This window comes from Manacus vitellinus, unplaced genomic scaffold (genome assembly GCF_001715985.3).
Source record: "Manacus vitellinus isolate BGI_N305 unplaced genomic scaffold, ASM171598v3 scaffold_20_pilon, whole genome shotgun sequence".
Classification (NCBI taxonomy): domain Eukaryota; kingdom Metazoa; phylum Chordata; class Aves; order Passeriformes; family Pipridae; genus Manacus; species Manacus vitellinus.
In genome coordinates, this window is record NW_021939471.1 from 7,093,328 (window position 1) to 7,118,127 (window position 24,800).

General features: G+C 39.4%; 1 protein-coding gene across 1 annotated transcript; it reads right to left on the reverse strand.

Moving 5' to 3' along the window:
• Nucleotides 1-215: 215 nt before the first annotated feature.
• SF3B1 (splicing factor 3b subunit 1) lies at nucleotides 216-24,263 on the reverse strand. The gene is made up of 25 exons (XM_018071746.3): nucleotides 23,990-24,263; nucleotides 18,157-18,323; nucleotides 16,123-16,224; nucleotides 15,309-15,423; nucleotides 13,382-13,461; nucleotides 12,008-12,175; nucleotides 11,616-11,850; nucleotides 10,610-10,822; nucleotides 10,099-10,220; nucleotides 9,272-9,469; nucleotides 9,079-9,180; nucleotides 7,563-7,742; nucleotides 7,042-7,128; nucleotides 6,642-6,912; nucleotides 6,226-6,371; nucleotides 5,991-6,137; nucleotides 5,708-5,833; nucleotides 5,036-5,257; nucleotides 4,599-4,781; nucleotides 4,395-4,506; nucleotides 4,188-4,308; nucleotides 3,630-3,761; nucleotides 2,523-2,795; nucleotides 1,830-2,046; nucleotides 216-846 (listed from the first exon to the last, which is right to left on the reverse strand). The coding sequence occupies exons 1-25, from the start codon at nucleotides 24,261-24,263 to the stop codon at nucleotides 688-690; spliced, it is 4,152 nt and encodes a 1,383-aa protein (XP_017927235.2). The 3' UTR covers nucleotides 216-687.
• Between the last annotated feature and the right edge of the window lie 537 nt (nucleotides 24,264-24,800).

The window sequence follows — 24,800 nt, forward strand, 5'->3', positions numbered from 1 at the left end:
AATTTCCACAACTGATTTAACACATACCATTTACAATAAAACTGCTTAACTTCTGAAAATTTACCAAGCTAATCCATGCCCACCTTCATACTGCAGATGAAGCAGCATCAACAAGAAATTAAACACTACTTTTTCCATGAGAATAAACTGCTACTACTACAGCCATCAGCCAGGCTACAGCCACATTACTGCATGACAAAGAGACACACGTTAACTACAGTTGGTACATTTTTCTTATTTATTCAAAAGCTAGTGGATGACAAAAAGGGTTAAAATGTTTTATACCACCTATTTATTACATGAACAAATACTTAATCCAAAGGGCCTCATTTTACAAGCCCCTCTGTCCAAAAACCACACACAAATTAGTTTTTATACACAAATGTTTATTTCTCAAATAAACTTCCCCTTTAAACACAAGGAATGAAATCTAAAACTTCAGAAAGATGGATCCAAAACGAAATCCCTCCAGTACATTGTAATCACTGTTTTGTTGGTCACTACTGGCTTTAACTGTTTAACATCAAAAAACAAGGACATATTTAAAAAATCATGCTACTGGATACCTAGCTCTGCCTCTGACCAGCCCTACGCTGATCTCCAAATTTTAAAATTTTACATCGTCAAATCTGAAGCATTTAATTGAACAACAGCTGTGCATTAAACACAAACAACTGAACAAGAAGATTATAAGATGTAATCAAGTTCATAACGAATATAGGTGTTCTTTTCATCATTATAGATCCTTGGATAATGTGCTATCAGAGCATCCTGGGAGCCGATGTAGATCGAATTGTAGATCTTCCAATAAACGTCTCTGACTTTTCTGGCAGGGTGAAACAAACCCTAGGAAACAGAATGGAACTGAATTTATTAAGAGCTTAAAAGGTGTCAATATCTTTCATTGAATTTAATCAAGTGTTGCAAAAATAAGCACTTAATAAATTGGCAGAATGCAAAAGCTCCAGGAAAAGGACAGTTCTATACAATGGGACATTCAAGTAGTACTTGCAAAAACATACACTGCAAGAAACTTTTTTCACCTTCCTACTGATGTCAGAATCTTTTTGCTAAGGTCCCCACTCTTAAATTTCTTATTTGCAAATAACTAATAAAATGCTGTCACACCTTCTCTACATTGATCTGCATTACACTAATCCTTGCTCCCCATCTGTCAGGCGAATTTAGGTTCTGCAGCCAACACAGCAAGAACTGTTACATGCAATGACACAGAAAAGGAGCCTTCAGATTTTACCAGCACATACCAGTCAGTTCATCTTCTGTAAATGTGTATTGATCTAACAGTATAAATTCTAATCAAAGTACTGTTCTCTAGGGTTTCACTTTTAAGAGTTTTAAATGTCTTACTGTTTTTCTCAGCTAATAACAAATCGTACTGACTCAATATTAAGCCAATATGTTAATTTATTGTTTATTTATCTCACTGATTACTTGTTCTCTTAAGCCCTTACATGACTAATTTATTCCCCAGTCATTAGTTCACGTTCTCAAAATTTGTAAGATGCTTCCAATTTACAAACCTAAAGTGCCAGGCTATTTTAGTCAATTTATATTCTAGGTCATCGGCTACTTCCACACAAGTTCTGCAATGTAATCAGCTACCTCACTAGAACAAAATCTCTGCTTATTGCATGTTTCAGTTATTCACATCCTTAGTACAGAATGCCACGTTTAAAGAAAACTTTAAAGAGACAAAAAGCCACAGTATTTCTTTGCTGGAAATCATCTTCAGTTGTCAGGCAAGGACTTTCCAGGAGGCAAAAAAGTCAAGTGCTGTCTCTGCTATCCCAGCACACCCAGGAACATACCTGTAAACAGTACTGCAACATTCTGCAGGGACCAATAGCAACTCTGAGGCCCTCCAGAGCCCCCATGACTGCCTGAATGACGTGAGGAGAGGTTTCAAACACGTTGGGCCACACATAATTTAACAAATGATTGAGAGAATCTTCACAGCCGAACCCATAAACACCAAGAGACATGTGCTGCACCACAGCACTGGCTGTTTGTCTGTGCACAAGATCCCTGCAAAGAGAACAATGGTCTATTAACAAACTATACTTAGAAGCAACATGGTTGGACAAGCACAGCATTTCTTTTCAATAACACTTTTTTAAAAAGCACTAATAATACCTTTATCCCCCACTTACTGACAGCAAGAGGCAGAGGATCAAAAATCAGTGAAGTGAAAAAAAATGGGAAATTTTCTGACAAATTAATCCACACTAATTCCACAGCAAAAGCATCAACAACATAAATTATCAAAAGCAGTTTTAATGTAAGAAATCTTGACTTAAGACACTTGTATCATTTTAATTTTCAAAATATTAATAAAATTGGAGCATGTAATGTGAATTATTTGCAAATAACAGCTTGCAAATCATGCTGGTTACTTAAAACCTTAAGCAAACAAGGATAAAACGTATATTTGCTACCGTTAAGAACCAGCTATATGCTTATAATATGATTATGTCTAAGTACTATAGAGGAAGTGTACTCACCTGTCCATTAAAGCATCTTCAAGCAATGGTGTAACAGCATAAATGTAATCTTTTCCCATCTCTCCAATGTATTCAAACAGGAAAGAAAGAGATTTTAACACACCATTCTGGACATTCAGTTCTGGAACTCTGTATTCATTCATGAGTGCAGGCAGCACTGTGAAAGGTGAGCATGTTTCAGCCACAATAGCAATTGCTACTGTAGTACATACTCTGTTCTGCCTTTCCTGTACTTTCAGGTTATTTAGCAGTGTTGCCAACACATCGTGAGGTCTGAAAGAGATAACATGGGCATCCATGTCAATAGATTCAGGGAGGATTTGGATCAAGTAGGATGAGTTTCAAACTGCAAGTGGCAGAGAAGCATGGCTTAGCCCTTAAAAAATGTTTAGAGAACTGGGAAACAACATAAACCACTAAATTCAAACAGCTGAAGCAATTTATTTTCATAACCAACATATTTTTCTTTCTCTACTTGGGTTTTTCCTTGCCTTCTGTTCTGCCTCATGTAAACCCTGGAGGGTAGCACAGCATCCCCACTATTACTCTGATCCCACAGGTGATTACAAACTTGTATAAAACTGTACACACTGACAGAGACAGGTTATGTCTGCAGAGATAATGCAGTTACAGCACTCCTTGGTTGCTTGCTGTATGTGCATTAAGTAATATGTCACTTAAAAGATGGAAACTGTGCTTCATTCTACAATTTGCTGACTTGCAGCATCACCTTAGAGGCAAAAAATCCTTTGCAAACAGAAGTATTGATTTAGGAAAAAAAACAAAATAAGAAAGATTATTTAAAGGAGAGTTTATGAAATAATACAAAGAGGGTCTGAATGCATATCACAGTATCAAAAATTCATGGGACAAATAGTTTTTACTACCAAATTGTACTTTAACCTTGCTAGTCTACACACTGTGTTCAGAAGTGCAGTATCCTACGATAATGAAGAATAGGTGGCTGTATTCCTCTACAAAATGAGTAAAACCAAGTCTGCACATCTAAAATGTAGAGAAGTTTGATTATTTCTCAGGAGAAAACTGCCAATCATCACTATATTTGGTAACTGTGTGTAGAAGTGGGTAAATGTTAAACCAACTTACCCAATAGCTTTTGCAATATAACCAAAGGTGTTCACTGTGGCTCTTCTGATAGCTTTCTTGTGAGCTTTTAGTAATTCAAGCAGTTCAAAGCAGATCCTCATCCACTCTCTTGCAGAAACATACTCTGCACCTCTGAAAGTGAATAAAGTGAGTTATCTCTTCAGTGATGTCAGGATTTTTTAAATAAAACCACAGAAACTGCAGCACCTATTCATTTGCTATCAACAGAGGGATACTGCATTACCATTTCCTTAATTAGGTATCTGTTAATATTAGACTTTCCCCAGTCAAAGGTGTACTCAAAACTCATTATATTGTGTGCATTCTAAGTTTGCATAAGTGGACAACATAATTCTTATAAAGTGCTTTAAAAATAATATAATTACAATATGTTCAACAGACCATCTGCTAAATCTCCCATCTGAAGCTCTACATAGAACTTCAGAGATACCAAGAGATATGAGAATACCCAGATGCCAAATCCAGTACTCAACTGGAGTTTTTGCTGCAATAACTGCCCACACAGAGGGTCAGGTATGTCCTCATTACTTAACTTACCTGTCTGCAATGCGCCCAACAAGATCAATACAATTTTCCTGCACTTTCTCATGTCTGTTCTTCAAAATAGGTGTGAGACGTGGCAGCAGGTCTTTGATGGGTGGTGTCATCTTGTGCATACCTGTTGAATTCCAAGAGGCACATTTAGTTTTATAATGCCTGTTCATTTTTCTCTTGAACAGCCATGCAATGAACACAAAAACATACCTATAACGTTCACAATAGCCTTAAGTGCTCCGAGAATGCTGCCCAGTACTTCAGGATATTCTTCACCCAGGTACTCATACAAAACAACACCCAAGTGTCCCATCAGTTTTTCCTGCAACCAAGTAAAAAGATTTAGAAGTTAATTCTCTCCCCTCTCATTACTATGACAAGCTAGAGCAAATTTGGTAGAAGTCCATACAATACCTCTTGACAAGTCTTCATGACCACTGCAGTACGAGAGATGAGGTCAGCAGCCTGCTGCCTGACTTTAGCTGATTTGTTGTTCAAACGCCACAAAACTGTACCACAGATCTGTGGCAAGTAGGGTTTAACTCTTTTGCCAAGAGCATTAACCACTGTGCCAAAACCATTCAGCATCACAGAATCCTGAGTGTAAAAACAAAGGAAAATCAGACCAGCAGCAACACTACATTTGAACTAAAGTTGACACCATCTAAAACTGCCATTAAAATGCTAACACTCCAGAGATTGCTTCTGGATTTCATTGATTAGAGCAGTGACATCTAAAAAGTGATTCTAAAAGAAAAAAAATCTACCTTAGAAGCATACATTTCTGTATTGCTAACAGTGAAATGGCTTACAACTGAAGTAAACCACACACTGAACACCCTTGGCCATACCTCTGTTGTCTGTTCCTGAAAGGCGTACAAGATACCATCAATAAGTTGTTCTTCCAGTTTATGATCGATGTCTGCTGCCCCCAGATTTCCCATAATCTTCTCAATTGTTTCCATGACCATTTTTCTGTACTGCTCAGCCTCATCTTTCAGATCATCCACAATTCTAGAAATAATTTCTGCTGCTCCCACTTTGTTTGCCAGCTCCACAGTTGTATCAACCAGCTGAAATACACAAATGTTAGGTAAGCAAGCATTGTTAAAAATCTACTTTCTCCATCTTGAAAATAATTTCTCTTGTCTGAAGAGAAACAGCATCATGAACGTTAAGTCCACTACAAACAACTATTTTTACCTTTAGAAATCATTCAATGTTTTTAACACAAATGGAGCAACCTACCCCATTGTACAACTGAGGTAGACTCATACACACAGATGTAAAATGTCTTGATAAACTCCTAAGAGCCTGAGAGCCTTCTTAGCTACACAACTTCCAAATCACTAGTACAAACAAAAATCAGTTTCAGGACACAGACAAAATTAAGCATCTAGCCTGAATGAACATTCTAATATGAATTTTATTCTACTGTAAATAATTTTCCAACTAAAAGAAAACAAAAACAAAAAAAAAACCCCTACACAACAACAACAACAAAAAAAACCCCACTAAAATACCTGTCTGTAATTCCTTCTGTCCAATGCCATTCTGTGCTGCCAGAAGTGTTTGAAAAAAGGTGGCAAGATTTCTGTTTTGATGTAGTTTGCTTCAACACCATCCGTACCACAACACTGCTTTACCACCTGGCAGGAAACAAAAATCCAACAATTTTAATTCTGTGGGGTGTGGGTTTTAGGCTGGAGTTTTTTTATTTGGTTGGTTTGGGGGTTTTTGTTTCTTTTTAAGAAAAGGAAATACATACACAATCAATATCAATGCTAAACAATCATTCTGACATACCTTCAACACAATTTTTTTCATCTCTTCATCAGGAGACTGGAACTCTCTGATAAGGATTAGCATGACTTCTCTGGTATAATAGTTTGCATACTCGGCATCCATGAGTGGAATCAGGTAACCAATAGCCTTCAAAAAGGCAGCCAGACCCTATTTAAAGGCAGAAATATGTCTCTAATTAGTTACAGAGGGTACACATCCATTTCAGTTCAAACTACAGAAAGTATTTTGGATATACCTTTCCTCTGTGTTGACGAATACCCTTCCACAAAGGCTTCAGAACAGAATCAAATGACTCAATACCGTAGGGTGTAGCTGCCTCAGCCAGAGCAGCAATGGCCAAAGCACTGATGGTGCGAACTTTCTGCTGCTCATCCACCAGCCCTGCAAAAGAGTAGTGTTTAGTAGTACTTCTTGTGTTTGTTGTGTCTTAAGTTCAAAACAGCAAAAACAGAGGGGCAGTGTAAAAGGGATTTATTTATTTTCAGGAATACTGAACCACTATTCCTCTTTTAGAGTCAGCTGAAATGCTTCTCAGTGTCAGAAGAAAAACAAAACCAGGACCTTATTGTAACTGTGCCTTACTGAGGGTATGAAAAATTTTCCAGATGTAAAGTGAGTACAAAAAAATTGGCCTGGAAAAGCAGAACTTACCATGTTCAATAATTTCAACCAAGCTCCTGAGATGAGGCAAGATAGCACAACCCATAAGAATAGCAATCTGCTGCACTATCTTGATGCCAGTGTGCCTAGCCTGCCAGGATTTTTTGCTTTTACAGACAGCTTTCAAGAAGGGTAACAGAGAAGGAATGCCCAGAGCAGAGGCAACGACAGCAAAGGCTCGAGCTGTTGTATTTCGGACATATTCATCCATGTTATCAATATCAGGTCGCATTGTGGAGATCATTGTTGCCAAACCAGCAGCCTGAAGGAAAAAACAGGAAACATACCAATTGGATTTATGAACAGCACGGTTAATTCTTCTGCCACACCTATAAACATGCAGCTATATATGTAAGCTAACTTCGTGCTCTGATGAAGGATGAAATTTTACCTTAGCCAAGTTTGAAATAATTTCTCTGCCTTCCACTCTAGCATAGTAGTCTTCATCAATCAGCAGTGGTTCAATGACGACAAGGATCTAAAAAAATGAACAAATTAATATTGCCCTTCATTAAAACTTTTAATAGTATTTCTGGTCCTACTAGAGTCCATGAAACAAAGATGATTCTATGGATCCAAGCTTAAAATTCTATTATGATCAGAAAAAAAATAAATCTATGTTGTTTTTACAGCTTTTTGTCTCTAAAGGACCTGGTCCAGTGATACTACCTAGATCAGGTAAGATTCCCTTCCCACCTCCAATATGATGCATGAGATATATATATATATAATATTTACATCATGCCATAATACTAAAAAGCCCACACTTCAATTCCACTATAAAAACTTAAAGTTTGGCTTAAGAAATATGAAAGCCAATTATGTTAAAAAAACATGGTATCATCCTCTTCCAACATGCACACGAAGTGCAGAAAAGGCAAATCAGAGATGAAATACTAAACTGCAGCAGACCTTGTGCACATATGGTCGGACCAAGTCATCCAATTTGTAAAGAATTCTGTCGATGACTTTGACAAGTAAGTGACGCTCCTGATCTTCGAGTGTTGGTGACATGAGCAGAGGCAGAATCTGATTGAACAGCGGCCCTGCCCCAAATTCCCGAGCTTTGTCAGTGATTTGTCGCAGCGCAGCCTGAACAAAACCAAAGAGCCCGCTGGTTAAAACTAAGGAAACAACAGTGAACAATTACAAAGCAGATACTAACCAAGTTAAAATGTAACTGACTGTAGCCACAGGTTTCAAAATACTTACCCCTATTAGGGCAAAACTCTACTTCAAACGAATTTATGCTGATCTGTTTAAACACAAATGTGTGATGACAAACACCATGTGGTTAGCTCCTAGGTGTTCAATTTTCAAGAAAAGCATGCTTCTGGTCTAATATTGTCTCCATCTAAAAATCAGCTTCACAGCACTTACTTGCACCTAGGCAGCTTGGTGCTTTTGTAAATTCAGAGCAAACCCAAGCAGAAAAGACTGCTACTGTGTTACCTAATGTTTAAGGCCAAAACTTAACTAAGAGCTACACTGGTAATTTAAGTGTAGGAAGTAAAATCCAGAAAATTACAAAGCCCTGTCAGCAAAAGGAACTATAAATCTAGTCTCTTAAAATTGTAAAATAAAATTATTCAAGCCATAAAACATTTAGTGACTGACATTACTGCAGAAAGAGCACCAATACTAAACTACATTGAATGACAAACAAAAAGCTACAGAGATATAGAGGAGTAAGAAAGCACTAAACAGATGTGCTGTTTTGGCTGGGACAGAGTTAATTCTCCTCACAGTTGTTGAGGATGAGGCTCACAGGATGAGGTTGTGGTTTGGATTTGTGCTGCAAACAGTGCTGATAACACAGGATGTTTAATTATGGCTGAGCAAGGCTTACACACAGTCAAGGACTTTTCTGTTCCTCATCCCACTCCACCAGCGAGGTGGCTGAGGGGCACAAGATGCTGGGAGAGGACACAGCCAGGACAGCTGACCTCAACTGACCACAGGGATATTCCACACCATATGGCATCATGCTCAGCGTATAAACCAGGGAGAAAGCTGGCCAAGGACCCCTGTTCAGGGACTGGCTGGGCATCAGCTGGTATTAAACAACTGTTTTCCATTTGCATCACTTGTTTTCTTGGGGTTTATTTCTCTCTTTTTTTGTTATTTTCCTTTATAAATATTATTATTGTTGTTGTTATTATTATTATTATTAAATTGTTCTCATCTCAACCGACAAGCCTTCTCACTATTACTCTTCTGATTCTCTCCTCCATCCCACGGGGCGTGAGGTGGGGGGAGGCAAGCAGCTGTGTGGGGCTTAGTTGCCAGTTGGTGTTAAACCACAATAGATATCAAAGTTTAGAAGATTATCTTAAAGAGAATCCCATGGACAACTGAAGCTAAACCTGAAAACAAATGCCAATTTTTGAAAAACAATTACATAAATGCACCTGACAATTCATCTTACCTTTCGCATGGGAGGTGTGCCATTCTTTATTTTCAGAAGTAATTTCATTATTTTTCTCTCCTTCTGTTCCTCAGGACTCAGAGTTGATTCATCAACATCAACCTACAAATAAATCCAGACAAATAAAAGGGCATTGTTACATATTCAAAAGAAAACAGGAAAGCTACATCAGCATGAGTGAAACCTCATTTACCAGCAGTTTATCAAAGTACTGGATATCATCCGGCTTCAGGAATGGCAGATTTCCAGATGGCTGGTCATTAACGCTCTTCATAGTCCGGTCTTCTGTCTGCATGTGGAATCCAGTCATCCCTCCCAAAGGTGTTGGGGTTGCTGTAAGTTTCCGAGCTGGAGTGCGAATGGGAACGTAACCAGCCGGTGGTGGAAGAACCTACAGGAGAAAGAACAAAATTTAATTTAATGCAACCGACATAAAAAGAGGGAGGCATCAAATACAAAACATGGTTCGAGTTCTAGCTTTCATTTTATTTGTTTAGGGATTTTTAGAAGCGTTATTGCCTACATCAGATCCCATGTTCACACCAATACAAATTCACTACGATAGTTTTTATTTCTGCTTATCTTGTATTGACAATATTCCAGAAGAAAGCTCATTCCCACTGTTGAGAGCTTGGATAATAAAATTTGAAGTCTCCAAGTATTAAAGAAGCACTTCAAATTCTGCATCAACAAGAGTAACTTGCTTCTTACTCTCTTCTATGTTTTCTACACCTGGACTTAATATTTTATCAGTCCATTCAGAACTCATTTCTGGCCCTGACAGGCATTCCCAACACAGACAAGCAGAACAACAACCCGCCTTTCAGATCACCTTTAGATCTTCCCTTCTAATGGATTTACAATAAAATCAGCAACCAAATCAAACAAGCATCTACTATCAATAATCAACAGTGAATATGAAACGTTCTACTTGTGGGGAGGGGAGGAAAAAAAATCAGCAATCCCTGGCAAGAAAAAAACCCCCATCATGGTCTGCTATGTTTAATCCAGATAAATTACCTTATATCCTTCTGGAAACATAGCATCCAATTCCTCATCTGAAAGTGGTCTGTTTCTCTCATCAATTTCCCTTTCCCAGCGCCAAGCCTGCAGCTGTTCAGGAGTCATGCTCATGATATGACCTGTATTCAAATTGAAAAAAAAAAAAAAAGTATTTTTTAAAAAAAATCTTCTGTATGCAGAAGGAGATTACTTGTTAATTTAGCTTTTAAGTGCTCTCATGTTTCCATAGCACCTGAAATCTGCAGTAAGATATCAGACTTTTAGAGAGCCTTTTAGCAGTTTTTAACCAACTAAACTGAGCAGCAACAGATATGCAACTTAAGTCTCAATTCCCCCCTCCAGAACCGAGTTGCTGTGGACATTGAAAAGATTAAACTGAGCACATACTGAATGCTTTCCTACAGGCAAGAGAGCATGTTAGCCAGCAGCCTATTTCAAGATAGAATAGAAAGGTAGATCCTCATACCCACAAAACAAAGCGAAGCTGTAGCCAAGGGACTGAGCTTACCTGGTGTAGGTGTTGCCATGTTCATAGCTGGTGTCCCAATGGGTGTTTTGCCAGGTGTCAGAACAGGAGTGCTGCCACCCATCTGGCTCGCAGGCGTTTCATCCCATCGGGATTTTCTTTTACTTGCTCCTGGGGTTGGTGTCTCACCAATGGAGTCCCCCCCCCTGTCTGTACGAGGTGTCTCAGCCCATCCACTGCCATGGCCCGGGGTATCTAAGGAAAAACAAAACAATTTTTGCACAAAGCTGAACAGTACATATTCCAACTATAGGATGAACATCCAGACTCATTTTCAGTATCTTGTCCTCATTTCTACACAAATTATAAAGTATCAAATAAACAAAGAGTAGACAAAAAAGTAAAGACTACTTTGGTGAATACCGAAAAAAATACAACCATTACACTAAAAACATGCAACAGAGAATTTCCTTTTATGACAAAAATGTGTCATCTTCTTGCTGACTCTTAGCATAAAAAGATAATATTCTAAAAAAAACAGAATTAATCAGGTATTGTAGAAACTGAACAAATTACTCCATGTACTCCCTCGATAAAAGCATTAGGCAACAATTTTCCACTGTTCTGACACAAGAGCCAAATTCAAGTAAGGCAGGTGAGAAAATGCTTCCAAAACTTGTTTTAATGAAAACCTCTTCAAAAGAATTAAACCATTCAGAACCAACACACACAAATGTATTATGAAAAGCAATTCAACGAGAGCTCCCTCACTATGTCTCTACACATGAAAATCCCACCCTGCAGCAGTCAGTAGATACACCACCAAACTTTGATTCAATTTTTGAGCTGAGATACTTTCACAGGTGTGAGTGAAGCTCACAGGCAGAACTCAACGCTACCAATTCCGACAACCCACTTCAACCACTAGATGTCAGAGCACAATTACTTCTTGCCTGACTTCTGAACCCACTGTTAGCTTAAAGTGAAAAAATCCAATGCAATTAACCATTCAAAACTTATCATGCACGTTCCAGTTTGCCATCAATACCTCTTTCTGTTTTTGGTGTTTCATCCCATCGATTTTTACGCGCGCTGGAAGTGGCACCTCCATGGCCTGGTGTTGCATGACCAGGCGTGTCCCGGCCAGGTGTTGCTGCTCCTGCTGGTGTATGACTGGGAGTTGGATCCCATATTTTCGAGCCTGGGGTGGCACCAGGAGTTTCACTGCCCTTTGCACGGCCTGGAGTCTCATCCCATCGCAGAGATGGTGTATGTCCAGGAGTCTGCACAAGACAAGACCAGAAGTATCAGTATCACTCACACTATACAGTAAGAGGTTGCCAGTTGCTCTTTTTAAATAGAGTAAGAAACTTCTGACATTCAAGAGGATTAGCATTAATAATGTCTTTTTAGATAGCTGATGAGCACTAGGATTATTACCTCTGCTTGATCCCAACTGGACAATTTTTTAGGTGTAGCACCAGGAGTCTGATCAGCTGTCTGATCCCAACGCCGTTTGCGTTTTGAAGGTGGCTGAGATGCAGCTCCATTGACGACTTTAAGCTCTCCAGCTTTAGCTTTTTCAGCTAGTTGTTGCCTAATTTCCCTCTATTCAAAAGCACAAAAATACAAACATAAGAAACATATTTCTCAAGAAGGGCTCTTCAGATTATACCTTTGAAAGAGTTTTTTCAGCTCCACCATATCTTTTTACGCTGTTTTTTGAGGTTTTGCTCAAATAACATGCAATTAGCTACTGCTTTCATTTCAAGGTCACTTTTTTTTCAAATTATTCTGTATTGACAGAGCAGGTAAGTGCTTAGAGGGGCTGAATTGATTGATTTGATTTTTCTATAAAAGCCATTCTTACAGCAAATGCAAGTGTATGGAGAATTCTGAAAGCTATCCGTTTCTGTCACCCATATGGATGCCTTAAAATCATTACCCATCTGTTTCAAACAACTTCTACTTCAGTAAATTAAAGGTGGATGACTTAGAAAATATGTTCATGCGAGCTACATCCCATGACATAAAGCCCTGGGATTCCTCTCCAAAATTCTGTGATGATACTGGTGAAACAGCACACTAACCCAGACTGTTCTGCACTTATCGATGGATCCATAAGCAGTAAGACTGTCAAAACTATGAACTAAATCCTAAATTAGGGTAAGACAAGTATAAATCAATGTCAGAAGTCACTGGAACTACAAGGTCTTGCTCCAATTAACAAGATGGCACTGTAGGTTTTACACAAGAAATCTGATTTATTACCAATATCTTTTTACAAACTAAAATGAATTTTTAAGAGCCATGAGTAAAGCATCTGCTTTACCCTTTTTTTTCCTTTTCTTTTTTCTTAATATTTAAAATCAAATGTCAACCTTCTATCACATCTTAGTACTGCAACATCTGTTGTAAGTACTTTAACAAAAGCCTTTTAAAACCTCCCTGGATTCTCTTTACACAGAGTTCACAAAAACAAACATCTGACACTGAATACTTCTCAGTCACTGCTAAGAATTTGTCTCTCATCCTCTGTAAGAAAATAAACAACAAAGCCCAAGTGCTATAAAAAAATCCATATGAAAATAGTCTCAGTATATTTCTCCCTGCATTACTGAGTTATTATGTAGAACGGATGTTTTCCAAAACTTTCATCTTTAAATTCTATTGACTTTCAATATGTGAAGAACAGGATTTTCCAAGGAAAAGGACTTTAAAGTCAACAGAATTTATCTTCCCACTCTCTTAACGTGCTTTTGAAGGCTGTAAATTGAAACTCAGTTCAAGTGGAAAACCCTCCCCCAAACACACCTCTTCTTTTGTTAAGTGCTGTTCACGCATAACATCCATGTATGTTCTGGCATTCATTTTAGGATCTGGAGTCTTCCCTCCTGTGGAAGAGAACAGCAACAGGAATGGAGCACAATGAGTACAGGATAAGCAGAAACTATTGACTTCTACTGTCCTGCTCTAGTATTATATTATTCCATGATCATTTAATTTTACTTTTTGATCGAAAATTTTAAAAATTACATGTATCTTACGTTTATTCAGTTTGCTGATCAATTTAACCTGTTTGAACACAAACATAACTACTGCAGTTTCAAACAAATATTTTAAAGCCGATAAAAATGATAAAATGACAACACAGTTAAGAGTCTTCAGAAGTGATGGGTTCCTGGGTTGCTAATCCGGAATACGTACACTTTCGTGCCTTTGTCTCCATCAGCAGTTCTGACTTCAAGCAGCAGAATAGAAGCCTAGAAAATTATCTCTTTACCATTAGTAACACTTTGGAAAGATATTTATAATCAAAACATTACCTTGTGTAAGCTGTTAAATCCTACTTGTTATCTGACTATAAATAACTATTGCATACCTAAGTAATGTTTAAACTGTTTTATCATAAAGACCCATTTATAAGTTTGACAAATCTGGACATGTCTCACAGACCTTCTAGTGTCATATTGTAACAGGGCTTCATTAAAAAATAAAAACAAAACAAAACAAAAAACCCCACAAAACCATTTGATGACACTTTCCCCCTCTTCTTTTCTCAAGGTACAATTGTGATTGGGAGCTGAATGCAATACAGTACATACACCACCACAACAATACTCACAGGAAATGGGTTTTGTACACCATATGTTGTTTTATGCTGTGTATCTTGCATTAATTAAATTTTTAAATACTTTAAAAGAAGCCCAACTTTATAGAAATGAGACTTGTCAAGAAAAACACTTTTCTTAAAGAAAAATGTGCGGATTTGCTATACAAGTGGTATAGCATTATACTTTAGGGAAAAAAATACACTTCTTAAACATTTCTACGCTGAAGATCACTGCCCAATTGGCTGTGTCTTTCTGACACTAGCTTTGATAGGACTTTCCTTTGGAATACTTTTTCACCATAATCTACACAGGATGTGTTGAACTGCACCCTTAAGAATGCAGACAGGACTGGCATATAGCAGTACTGCTGTAGGAAAGAAATTAAGGACAGTTAGTATGGGCCTGTGAATTCTGACAATACATGTTTATATCAATTACAATTAAGCAAGTAAAATAATTAATATCCCTATTAATTCATGCAGGCTGAAATTCTCAATTGTAAAACCTGCAAAATAGCTACTAATTTTAAGCCAAGAGGCATCTTATTGCCACATGTGAAACTCACTCACCTGAAGAAAATTTCTGTCAGACCCACTAACACCCCTTTTCCTGACTTGCATTCTAAAATTATCAGAACAGACTTGAACTATTAGTAGTATCAAAGTCTTATATATGCTCTTGTTTCTTTTAGCTATACCACCTAAGGTTTACATAGGATGGTAAGAATAAGGTGCTCTATTTGAGAACTAGCATTTCAAAAGCAGTAACCCTGTAAATCTATGACTTGGAATGAAAACTTTCAAGGTACTGAATGAATCTGAGCACTCAATACACAAGTTGTTCAAAGTACAACGCACAACCCAAAACAAAAGAAAAGAGAAACCTTTAACCCTTTGTGTTTCTATGGCAATGGCTCATTGACAATTTTCTTGTCCTTCTACCTGGAAAGAAAACTCGTATTATAAAGATGAAGTATATGGCATCTAGATTTTCAACCAAATCTCTATGAAAAGGGGATGTTTAAAAACAAAACTAAGTTTATAAGCATGCCAACAGAAATCAAAGGGCTAAAGACAATTAAAGACAAAAAATTCCATACAGGGTATAGAAAAGTCAAAATAAATTACCATCTGCAAAAGGATCAAGACGCTCAGGGGAAATTATCATCATCCGCCTGTGCTTTTTGTACTCATCTTCCCGATCTGCAATCTTTTGAGGACGGTGTTCTGCAAAAGGATCATACTAAAAACAACAAAAAAAAAGCCTGTTAGTCACATATGTATGAGGAGTAATATGAAATCTGTCTGGTACTGCATTCATTTTCAGGTATTCCTAAAAAGGCGTAGATTATTTTTCATCTCAACGTTCCATAATGTCAAAAGGTTACGCTAACATAAATTTTACTCCCGTAACTAGAATTTCACTTTTTTTAACACAGCTTCTTATGAAAGCACTTCTGATAAAAATCTTCTATATTAAGAGTTTATTCCCATGTTACAAAAGCATTTTGTGCCGTCAACCTTTCCCTTTCTTTCGGTAGTGTGACTTAATGCCACTTCAAATGGTTTTGAATTTCACAGAAAAATACTCCAGGAATATAAATTACATGATTACATTTTCTTCAAAAAAACCAGATGTATAAAGGCCATTAAGATTTCCAGTTATTTTGATTTCTGAAGTATGTGACTTTCAATAAAAAAAAAAACAACTCAATAGTTTAGTTTATATGCCCATATGGGCTTTACATGCAAGTGCAAATTTTTATCCCCCCGTGAAATTCCAAGCTAAAGCAGTAACAAGCTTACAGCAAAATTAAAAAACCATAGCCCTTTACATACATCTTGTATTTCCAAAAGACAAGGTGTGCTATGGATAAATTTTAACACTTCTTTCCCCTAACACCTAAGCCAGTATTTTATTGTGCCTTCAGTTAAGACGTACCTGTTCAGTAGACTGTGGGATGTCATTAAGCAATGCCACTGGAGCGTGGTACCCTGGCTTCTTCTGCCCAAGCAAACTGGTGGAAGGGTAGTCATCATCATCCTGCCAGTAAAAAGACATGAAAAATTTGTCATGCTGATATTATATTTAGGTAAACTAACATCAAATGAACACACTGTGGCCACAGAAAAGATGGAAATGGACACGTTTATTCCTAATTTTAGCAAGCTTTCTCATATAGCTTTTATTATTACATCCATACCGCTAAAAAGGTGTCTTGTTCTCTACAAGGCTCAATGTCTTGTTCTCTACAATGCTACCTTTTATCAAGTATGCTTGTGTTTATCTACACTAGTTAGACAAAACATCTGTATTTCGTATTACCACTTCTGATACAGTTCCTTAGTTGGCATATGAAAACTGCTGCACTAATAATCAAGCTATTTCTCTTAGAAGTCAGCTATATGGAACAAAGCTTGAGTAAACAACCCTATAAAAAAGCTTCAGAAACAGTGAAAAATTCAGAGACATATTCATGTTAGTTTATTATACTTACTCAATCATAATGGCAATAAGGGGCACTCACTTTTGTTATCTATTTCTTCATATTAGTAGTCAGTTTCTATGCCATAACTTACAGCAACCCAAAAGGAAAACTGCTCTTAAAACTAGGAAACTTTTCAGTGAGTTCCAGACTAATAGAAATTTTTAATTAAGGAATCCTTAAAAGTTTATGGATGACACTAAAAAAAAATAAAAATCAACGTATCAACTAGTACTAAACTGAACATAACAATCTTCTTTACTCTTAAAAATATAATTCACTAGGTATAATATGTAGTTGCCTATGTATTTATGACTAGAACTGCAGTTTCTGACTGCTCCTGCAACTGAAAACGTGATCAAATGTTTAAATTAGAAATTAACATCAAGTAATCTTCCAAGCAGGATACATAAGGAGAATATAACACAGTGACAAAGCCAATGCTCAAAACTGCTCTCAAATTTGAAATTAAGGAAAAATAAAAATCTTAGAATAGTCACTAAAGTTTGTTGGACAAAGATTTATCAGAATTTTTTTACTGTCATTTTTAATCTTGGCAGCAACAACAGAACAAAGTTAATTAACTCAGGCAAGGCTGACACCGATTAAGTACCAGGCCACAACTTTTTGCCTTTTGCTTGGGCCTACAAGGCTCTCAAAGGGCAATTCATGAAGTACAAGCCAGGCTCAAAACTGCAGCTTTCCCAAGAAGGACTCAGAGGTGCAGGTGGATGAGAGGTTGGACATGACCTGGCCATGTGCTCTGGCAGCCCAGAAAGCCAACCCTGTCCTGGGCTGCATCCAAAGCAGCGTGGCCAGCAGGTGAGGGAGGGGATTCTGCCCCTCTGCTCTGCTCTGGTGAGATCCCACCTGGAGTGCTGCACCCAGCTTTGGGGTGCTCAGCACAGGAAGGACATGGACCTGATGGAGCAGGTCTAGAGGAGGTCACCAAGTTGATTAGAGGGATGGAGACCTCTCCTATGAGGAAAAGCTGAGTTGGGTTTGTTCAGCTGAGAGAAGACCTAACTGTGACCTTGCAGCGTCTGAAGGGATGTGGGCATGTAGTGACAGGACAAGGAGGAATGGCTGCTAACTGAAAGAGACCTGGTTTAGGCTGGATATTAGGAAAAAAAAAAACCAACTTCACTGGGAGGGTGGTCAGGCCCTGGAACAGGTTGCCCAGAGAAGCTGTGGATGTTCCATCCCTGGAAGTGTTCAAAGTCAGGTTGGATGGGGCTCTGAGCAACCTGGTCTGGTGAAAGGTGTCCCTGCCCATGGCAGGGGGGTTGGAACCAGACGATCTTTGAAGTCCCTTCCAACACAAACTATTCTATGATTATAAGCTTCCCAGATAAGACATATTTGGTGCAATATGGCTTTAAAGACAACAAATGTTTTACTACAAACAACTGCTATTAAAAATTACTCTAAATTGATCTACAAATACTTAGATTGCATGCCCTAAACAACAAATACATAAAATCACTTACATCTTCCAATTCAGTTGCTGCAATGGAAGTGACGTATCCAGCAAACCTGCTGTCACTGCCACCATAAATTTCTTGATCATAATATCCTGTGGAATCAAGGCCTACTCCTTGTGCTTCATCAAGAGCAGGTTTTTTTCCTTGAATTTCTCGAATTTGTGCTTCGATATCTAGGGTAAAGACACAAAAAAACCCCCACCAGTCTTATTACACGTATGTAATATTCATGTTACTATGTACAGCAAACTGAGTTTTTTGCCCAGTCTCAAAAGATTATCACAAAAGAAACAAACCTACATGACACACAAAACTATAAAGTACCATAAAGTATAATGCTTTAAATAATAAAGAAATAAATACCATAAAGTATATTCTATTTATAAGCAGCTTTTCCTGAAGCTGTAATATTATCCTGCACAGACTACTTTAACTGTATGGCCTAAAGCAAACTAATCAAACTATCTCATCTTCCAGAGATAGGAGAGAAGGTAGTTTACACCACAGCAATATTTCTCAGCACTACACTAAGAAAACACTTTTGCAACAAATGTAATCCTCTCATTAAAAAAAGCCCTCCACAATGTTATCACCAATTTTGCTAATTCAAACAAATCGGTTCAAAAGAGCTACTGCAAGAGTTCTAAAAGCTGAAATTTAATAAAACAACACTGTATTGTGTTTTCTAACACTGCAAAGCTGTATTGTCTTTGAATAAATAAATTAAAAAAAAAAACAACTAATATGCCACCAGGTACCAATTTAACAAAAATAAAATCCCCAAATTTAGGACCAGTTCCTTTTCACTTTGGCAGATCAGATGTTATTTACTCATCATTATTCCTGCCTGCACCACCATCTTTTAAGAGTCTACTATTCTTCTGGGTAACAAAACACCCTTCAAACAGGACAAATGGGAGCTTTGCCATTCTTTTACTGTATCAAGATCAAACTCTAATCAACTCTGGTGGACATCTTTGGCCATAGAAATTTGGTACTTTCAGAAAGAACACTAACTTATTAATCCACAAAACAAGGAACCAAATTAAACCATGCCTTCCTCTATCTGTTGTAACACAGTGAGAAAATAAACTGCAGTAATCCAACTGTCTTCAACAAATATAACTGTGATGCAGGTATACTAAGGCACAACTAACTCCATAAAATTACTACTGTTTCCCTATGAATTTTGAGTCAACAGATACGTATAGGCAATTATCCATATAATGTAAACTTCAGTAAATCAATTCCTTTCATGGCCAAAAAAATACCCAAGAGATGCATTTCATGGCTGCAGAAACACAAAGGATTATGCTTGAGAGGAAGGTCTTGAAAGACCCTTCCAACACCAATGATTCTGTGATTGACCTCTCCCACACAAAGTGGTACTGCCTGCTACATTAACTTAAGAGAAATTTGGCAATTTACAAAAGAAGCTACAGGAAATTCTGTTCATAAATAATCTTAAATCTTGACTATTCACTAGGTGTTTACTATTGTTCATTTCTCTTTTTCAGGATGAAAAAATTTCATAAGGTTTTCCCACCAAGTCAGCTTGCAAAAGACACTATACCACAAGATCTGCTAAGAAATTTGACAAAAATTAAAATTAAAATACTGTTTTTCTAAACGTAAGATTATTGCTAATGCAAATTATTGGATCAGAATTGCTTGGTTTAAAAGTTCAAACTGTAAACTTAAAGTTTTTACTTAAAGTCAGGGCTGGATCCTTTTCTTATCTTTTCTTATCAGACTGCCACAAACCAAAAAAAAGCAAGCAAACAAACAAACCACACACCACTGTAAGCCAAATTATGCCTCCTGTACAAAGGCATGTTTTCTAGAGAGGCAACTGAACACACAGTTTAACCTAAGAAATCTTTGCCATATAGCTGAGTGAGAACAGCAGGACTAAGTGTTCACACACAGCCTGCAGGAGCTGGCAGTGAAGCACAGTGTTCAGTAAACCTGACAGCAAATCAGCAATTCCTGCAGTGGTAAAGCCAGCAGAAATATGCTTCTAAACTCACCAAGAGACCCACCGACAGAATATATATCACAGAGGCTGATTAAAATCTTGCTCCAGCCACTTAAGGGCTTCCACCGACCTTTTGCAGATATCTAGAGCAGAATAACTTGGACAGCCACCTCTGTGTTACAGAAACTCAGCTCATGAGAAGCTGAAATGTGACAAAAGTCTTATTTTCCAGCTGTGAGCACCTGCTGGTTCCTGCCTGCAGGTACATCCAGCTCCCACTAAAATCCTGCACAGCACAAGGGATTCCACTGAGCCCAGAACTTAAGGCACGTTACTCCCCAATATGTTACTTCCCAGAGAAGCAGCAGAAAGAAAGTACCACCAAAGTAGGGATCTCTCTCTTGCCCTCAGGGGTCTCTGCTCACCTCTGGAGGCACATGTATCCTGCTCACCCATATCATCTTAAGGTGAAGTCATCCCAAGGCATGTTTATTGAGCCACTGCAACTCAAATACTCTCCTCACAGATTTTTTAGTTCTTTCTGTTTCTTCCAGAGAGCAGATCAAGTTCCTGATTCCTTCTGCAGCCTGGTGCAATGCAGCTCTAAGTGAAAGGGAATACCCAAAGCTTCCTTCTCTCCCAAGGACAACACTACTGGCACTGAGTGATTTTAGAGTACAATAACACTGTTTCTCATTTCTAAAGAGCAGTTACTGGAACAACACTCTGCCTCCTTTAGTAGCATAGAAAGTCCTGTCTGAACATCCATAGCTGTTACCAACTTCAAAACACAAAAAAAGCCTACAGATCTTGCCTACAATGCAGGATCATCCTGCCTTTCCATCACCTGTTCACTGAATCAACCTGAACACATAACTCAGCCAAATACAAGCCCCTGCCCTGCAGGATGGGCCACAGAGATTTGCTTGTGCATGGCCTCCCCCCACGACTACCGTCAATAGAGTCTATTCAAATAATCCTAGGATTTCTGCAGCAACAGCATTAATGCAAAAATATCTTCCTATTAACAGTTCTTACAAACACTTAGCATACTAAAGCCTTGTTCTCTTATTTTTGAACAGCTAAGTTTACTGAAAAGGGTACAGGTCTCATTTATGGTTGGCCTTCTCCTTTAAATGTACAGGGATTACATCTGTTAACAGACTAAGGAGCATTCTCATTTCCTCACAGCAAATCCTGCCGGGTTATCTACACCAAAGAAAGTCTGCATAGGACAGGGTCAACAAACTCCACCTGTGGCCACCACAACTTTCACCTAATGCCACACAGTTCCTGGGTGCCAGTTTAAATGGAGCACTCTGAGAGAACACCCACCTGACATGCACAAAAACCCCTGAACCAGGAGGTCTGCAGCAACAGGCAGCCTGGCAGCCCCTTTGGAAAGCATCACATAGTTAGCTGGAAAATGCTATTTTGACGTTCAAGATGTGTTTACCTTCCTTGAGCTAAGGTGCAACGTCCTGAAAAAGCTCACACCCTATTTAACAAAGCACTTTAATACAAATCAAATTAAGGAAGAGTAATCACAAAGCTTAAAAACACATTGTGCAAAGCAAGTACTCATTTGATGATTTAGTTAAACCAGGACATCAACATAAACTTCAGTCATAGACAGAGAAACAGTATAGGGAGTGAGAGTTAAGAGGGAAAAAAGAGGAGGGGGATAATATCTTCCTGCTCATACCTTTTCTATATTTTACTCAAATATAGTTTGGTATTTTAAAAGAAATAACTTTAACATGCACAGCTGTTTGAAACATACTATAAATGCTGAATATTATGAAAGTCAACACATTTGAATTGGAAGTCAGTGAACATCTAGCTCAGACAGGTCATGAGAGCCTTCCTCAAAATATGTATTCCATTACCACACATGTAATTCTACTTGCAACATTAAAAAAGGAAAGCAGAACCAGACCCTATACTGAAGTAGTACTTTACAGAGTAAACAGTTCCTACGTTTTCATGCCTTATCACAGTTTTGCACATTTAGCTTGCCCTATGCAATTTATTTCTAGCTACTTTAGCACTCTTATACACGTTAGATCTCTCTATTATGTTTGGTGATCTCTTTGTTCTTTGCTGAGTAAGAAAAAAAATTAAATTAAAAACTAATTCCAGCAGAATTCAAAGCTCAATCATTTATTGAGGCTTTATAAGCTGCCATTTAAAACTTTACTTTTCAGCCTAAAACATAGAGTTCCCCCTTAAATTATGTAGCTGACACAATTTCCAACTGTTTTGATGCATCTTTCCAGTTGTGTCTTGAACACATCAGCCAACAGGTATTTAACAAACCAGTACAAATTCATGAAAAATCTTCTAAGATGATTTAGTAACAAACAACTCAACTTGGAAAACTAGTCAGTAACTGAAAAAAAAAAATAGGATAGAGCTCAGAAGAAAAATAATAAGCCTGTTCAAGCTGGGAAAGAGCATTACATGATCATACCCTGGTATACATATCTTTATTGAACAACTCCCTGCTTAAAACGTGTTCTGATACAACACTAATTAAAACGTGCAGCGGGAAGCATGTCCATGTTTTCACTGAAGTCAATGGATCACCATTTGCTCCAATAAACAAGCAATTTAAATTAAAAAAAAAAACAATCCTACAACAATTCTACTCTCTTATTACGAAAATCTCTTCAAGTAATAGGAAAGGCAGAGCACCGTGATGGGTAATACTCTCACAAACCCTTATGCAGGTCACAACATATAAACAAACGACAACTCCTGTAATTCTACAGAAATGTCCCAGAACTCAGAAAAAAAAAAAATCGAACCAAATGATAAAAAAGTGAGGATAGCAGTTTAAGCTCTTCTTCATCCCTAAACTCAGATTAGGTCTGCAGTGTTAAAGACTATATTAACCTCACTCCCACGGGAGATGATGGCTGTCCGTTTGAAAAGTTTAAGTGCAAAACTGGAAACAAGAAACCCCATCCCCAAAGCCAATGACCACGTGGGCACCCTGTCTACCCCCCAGGGCACAACCACCGTCTGGAGGTGGTTTTCGATTAGGGAATTACAGATGTAAATTAAAACAGATCACCTATCGTACACAGAAACACGAGTAAAAAAATTCAAAAGCAGAAACAGAGAAGCGGTATAATTCTCAAAATTATTCTGCGTTGCCTGAAGATACTTAAGAGCCACGGTCGATGTCCACAAGGACAGCTGTGATTCCCGCTACGAAGGGCTGGAAGCAGCAGCGCGCTCCGCCGCTTTCGGGAACAACACACGGCTTGTGAAAGCCCTCGCTCCTCAAATCCCTCGAGAGACAGTTTTCATACATAAACAGGCAGGAAATGCGTGTAAAATGGCAGCTGACACGCTGGAGCCCTCGCGCTCTTTCCCCTCCCCCGGGGCACTTTTCTCATCCAGCGGCGGCCCAGGATGGGCCCGGGCCGCGCCGGCTCCAGCGGCACCACCTCCGGCCGCTGTTCACCGCGGCCGAGGCCAGAGGGCTGCCAGCACCGCAATAAACGCGCGTCGCTGGCGTTTCGATGCGAAACCCGCCCCGGGGTTTGCCCCGAGCGCCAGCCGTGGGCCCTGCGGGCAAGGGGGGCCGCGCCCGGTGGGCGACAGCGCAGGGACCGCGCTCCGTGCCTCGCGGGCACAGCGAGGCGCTCCCCGGCCCCAGCTCCCCCCGGCCCCGGGCCCGGCGCTGACGGCGCAGCCGCCATTACACAGAGCCGCGGCCCGCCCGGTCCCCGCTCGCCCGGCCGCGCCCGGCGCCGCGCTGACGTGAGAAGAAGCACAATCGGCGACCGATGGCCAGAAGCGCGCGGGCCCGGCGGGCGCGGGCGCGAGGCCCCCCGCGGGCCGTTTTACCTTCGGGGTCTTGGCGATCTTCGCCATTTTGTGCAGCGCCACCGATGCCGAGGCGGAACTGCTGCGGCCCCGCCGCTTCCGCCGCGCGCGGCTCCCGGCGCCACACTGCGGCACGCGCGCACCCCGGCCCGCGGCGCGAGATGATGGACGGCGCGCTCGGCCAATGGCAGCGCAGAAAGTGACAGGAGGCGGGCTCTGAGGGGCGCCGCCGCCGTGCCATTGGAAGCGTGAGGGCACTTCCGGTGCGGGCGGCCGTGATGGGGCCGCTGACCATGGCAGGGGTTGCTGGGAATGTCCTGCCCGCTGATCCGGGGCTCCCGCGGGAACTGGGGTGCTCTGCGCTCTTTGCCGAACTGCTTGCGAACTGCTTGGCCTTCTGTTTCACCCAAGCAGGGTAACTGGCCCAGTGCCAACACACCAGAATAAAGCATACGTGTGTCCACTTGCCACAAGATGGGGCTTAACTGGGTGACAGCCCCTCAGGCAGGTCAAGTCTACCCAATATTGTAGTAAAGGAGAAAGGGAAGCTGTGTTTCTAAAATTGGCAGATGACACCAAACTGGCCGAACCTGCTGGAAGGTGGAAGATGGAACTGAGAATCGTTGATTCATACAAGAAATAATCTGAGATCAAGGAGATGGACTTTGATAACAAAAAGCAGAAGTTACTACATATTAGAATTCTAAGTCAGTATATGAATTCAAAATAATAGAAATCTTTAGAAAGTGACGACGTGGAGAGCAAATCAGAGCTACATGTCTGTCATAGCACTGTGCTGCTGCAGAGGAAGTAAATTACTTCTAGGCCATTA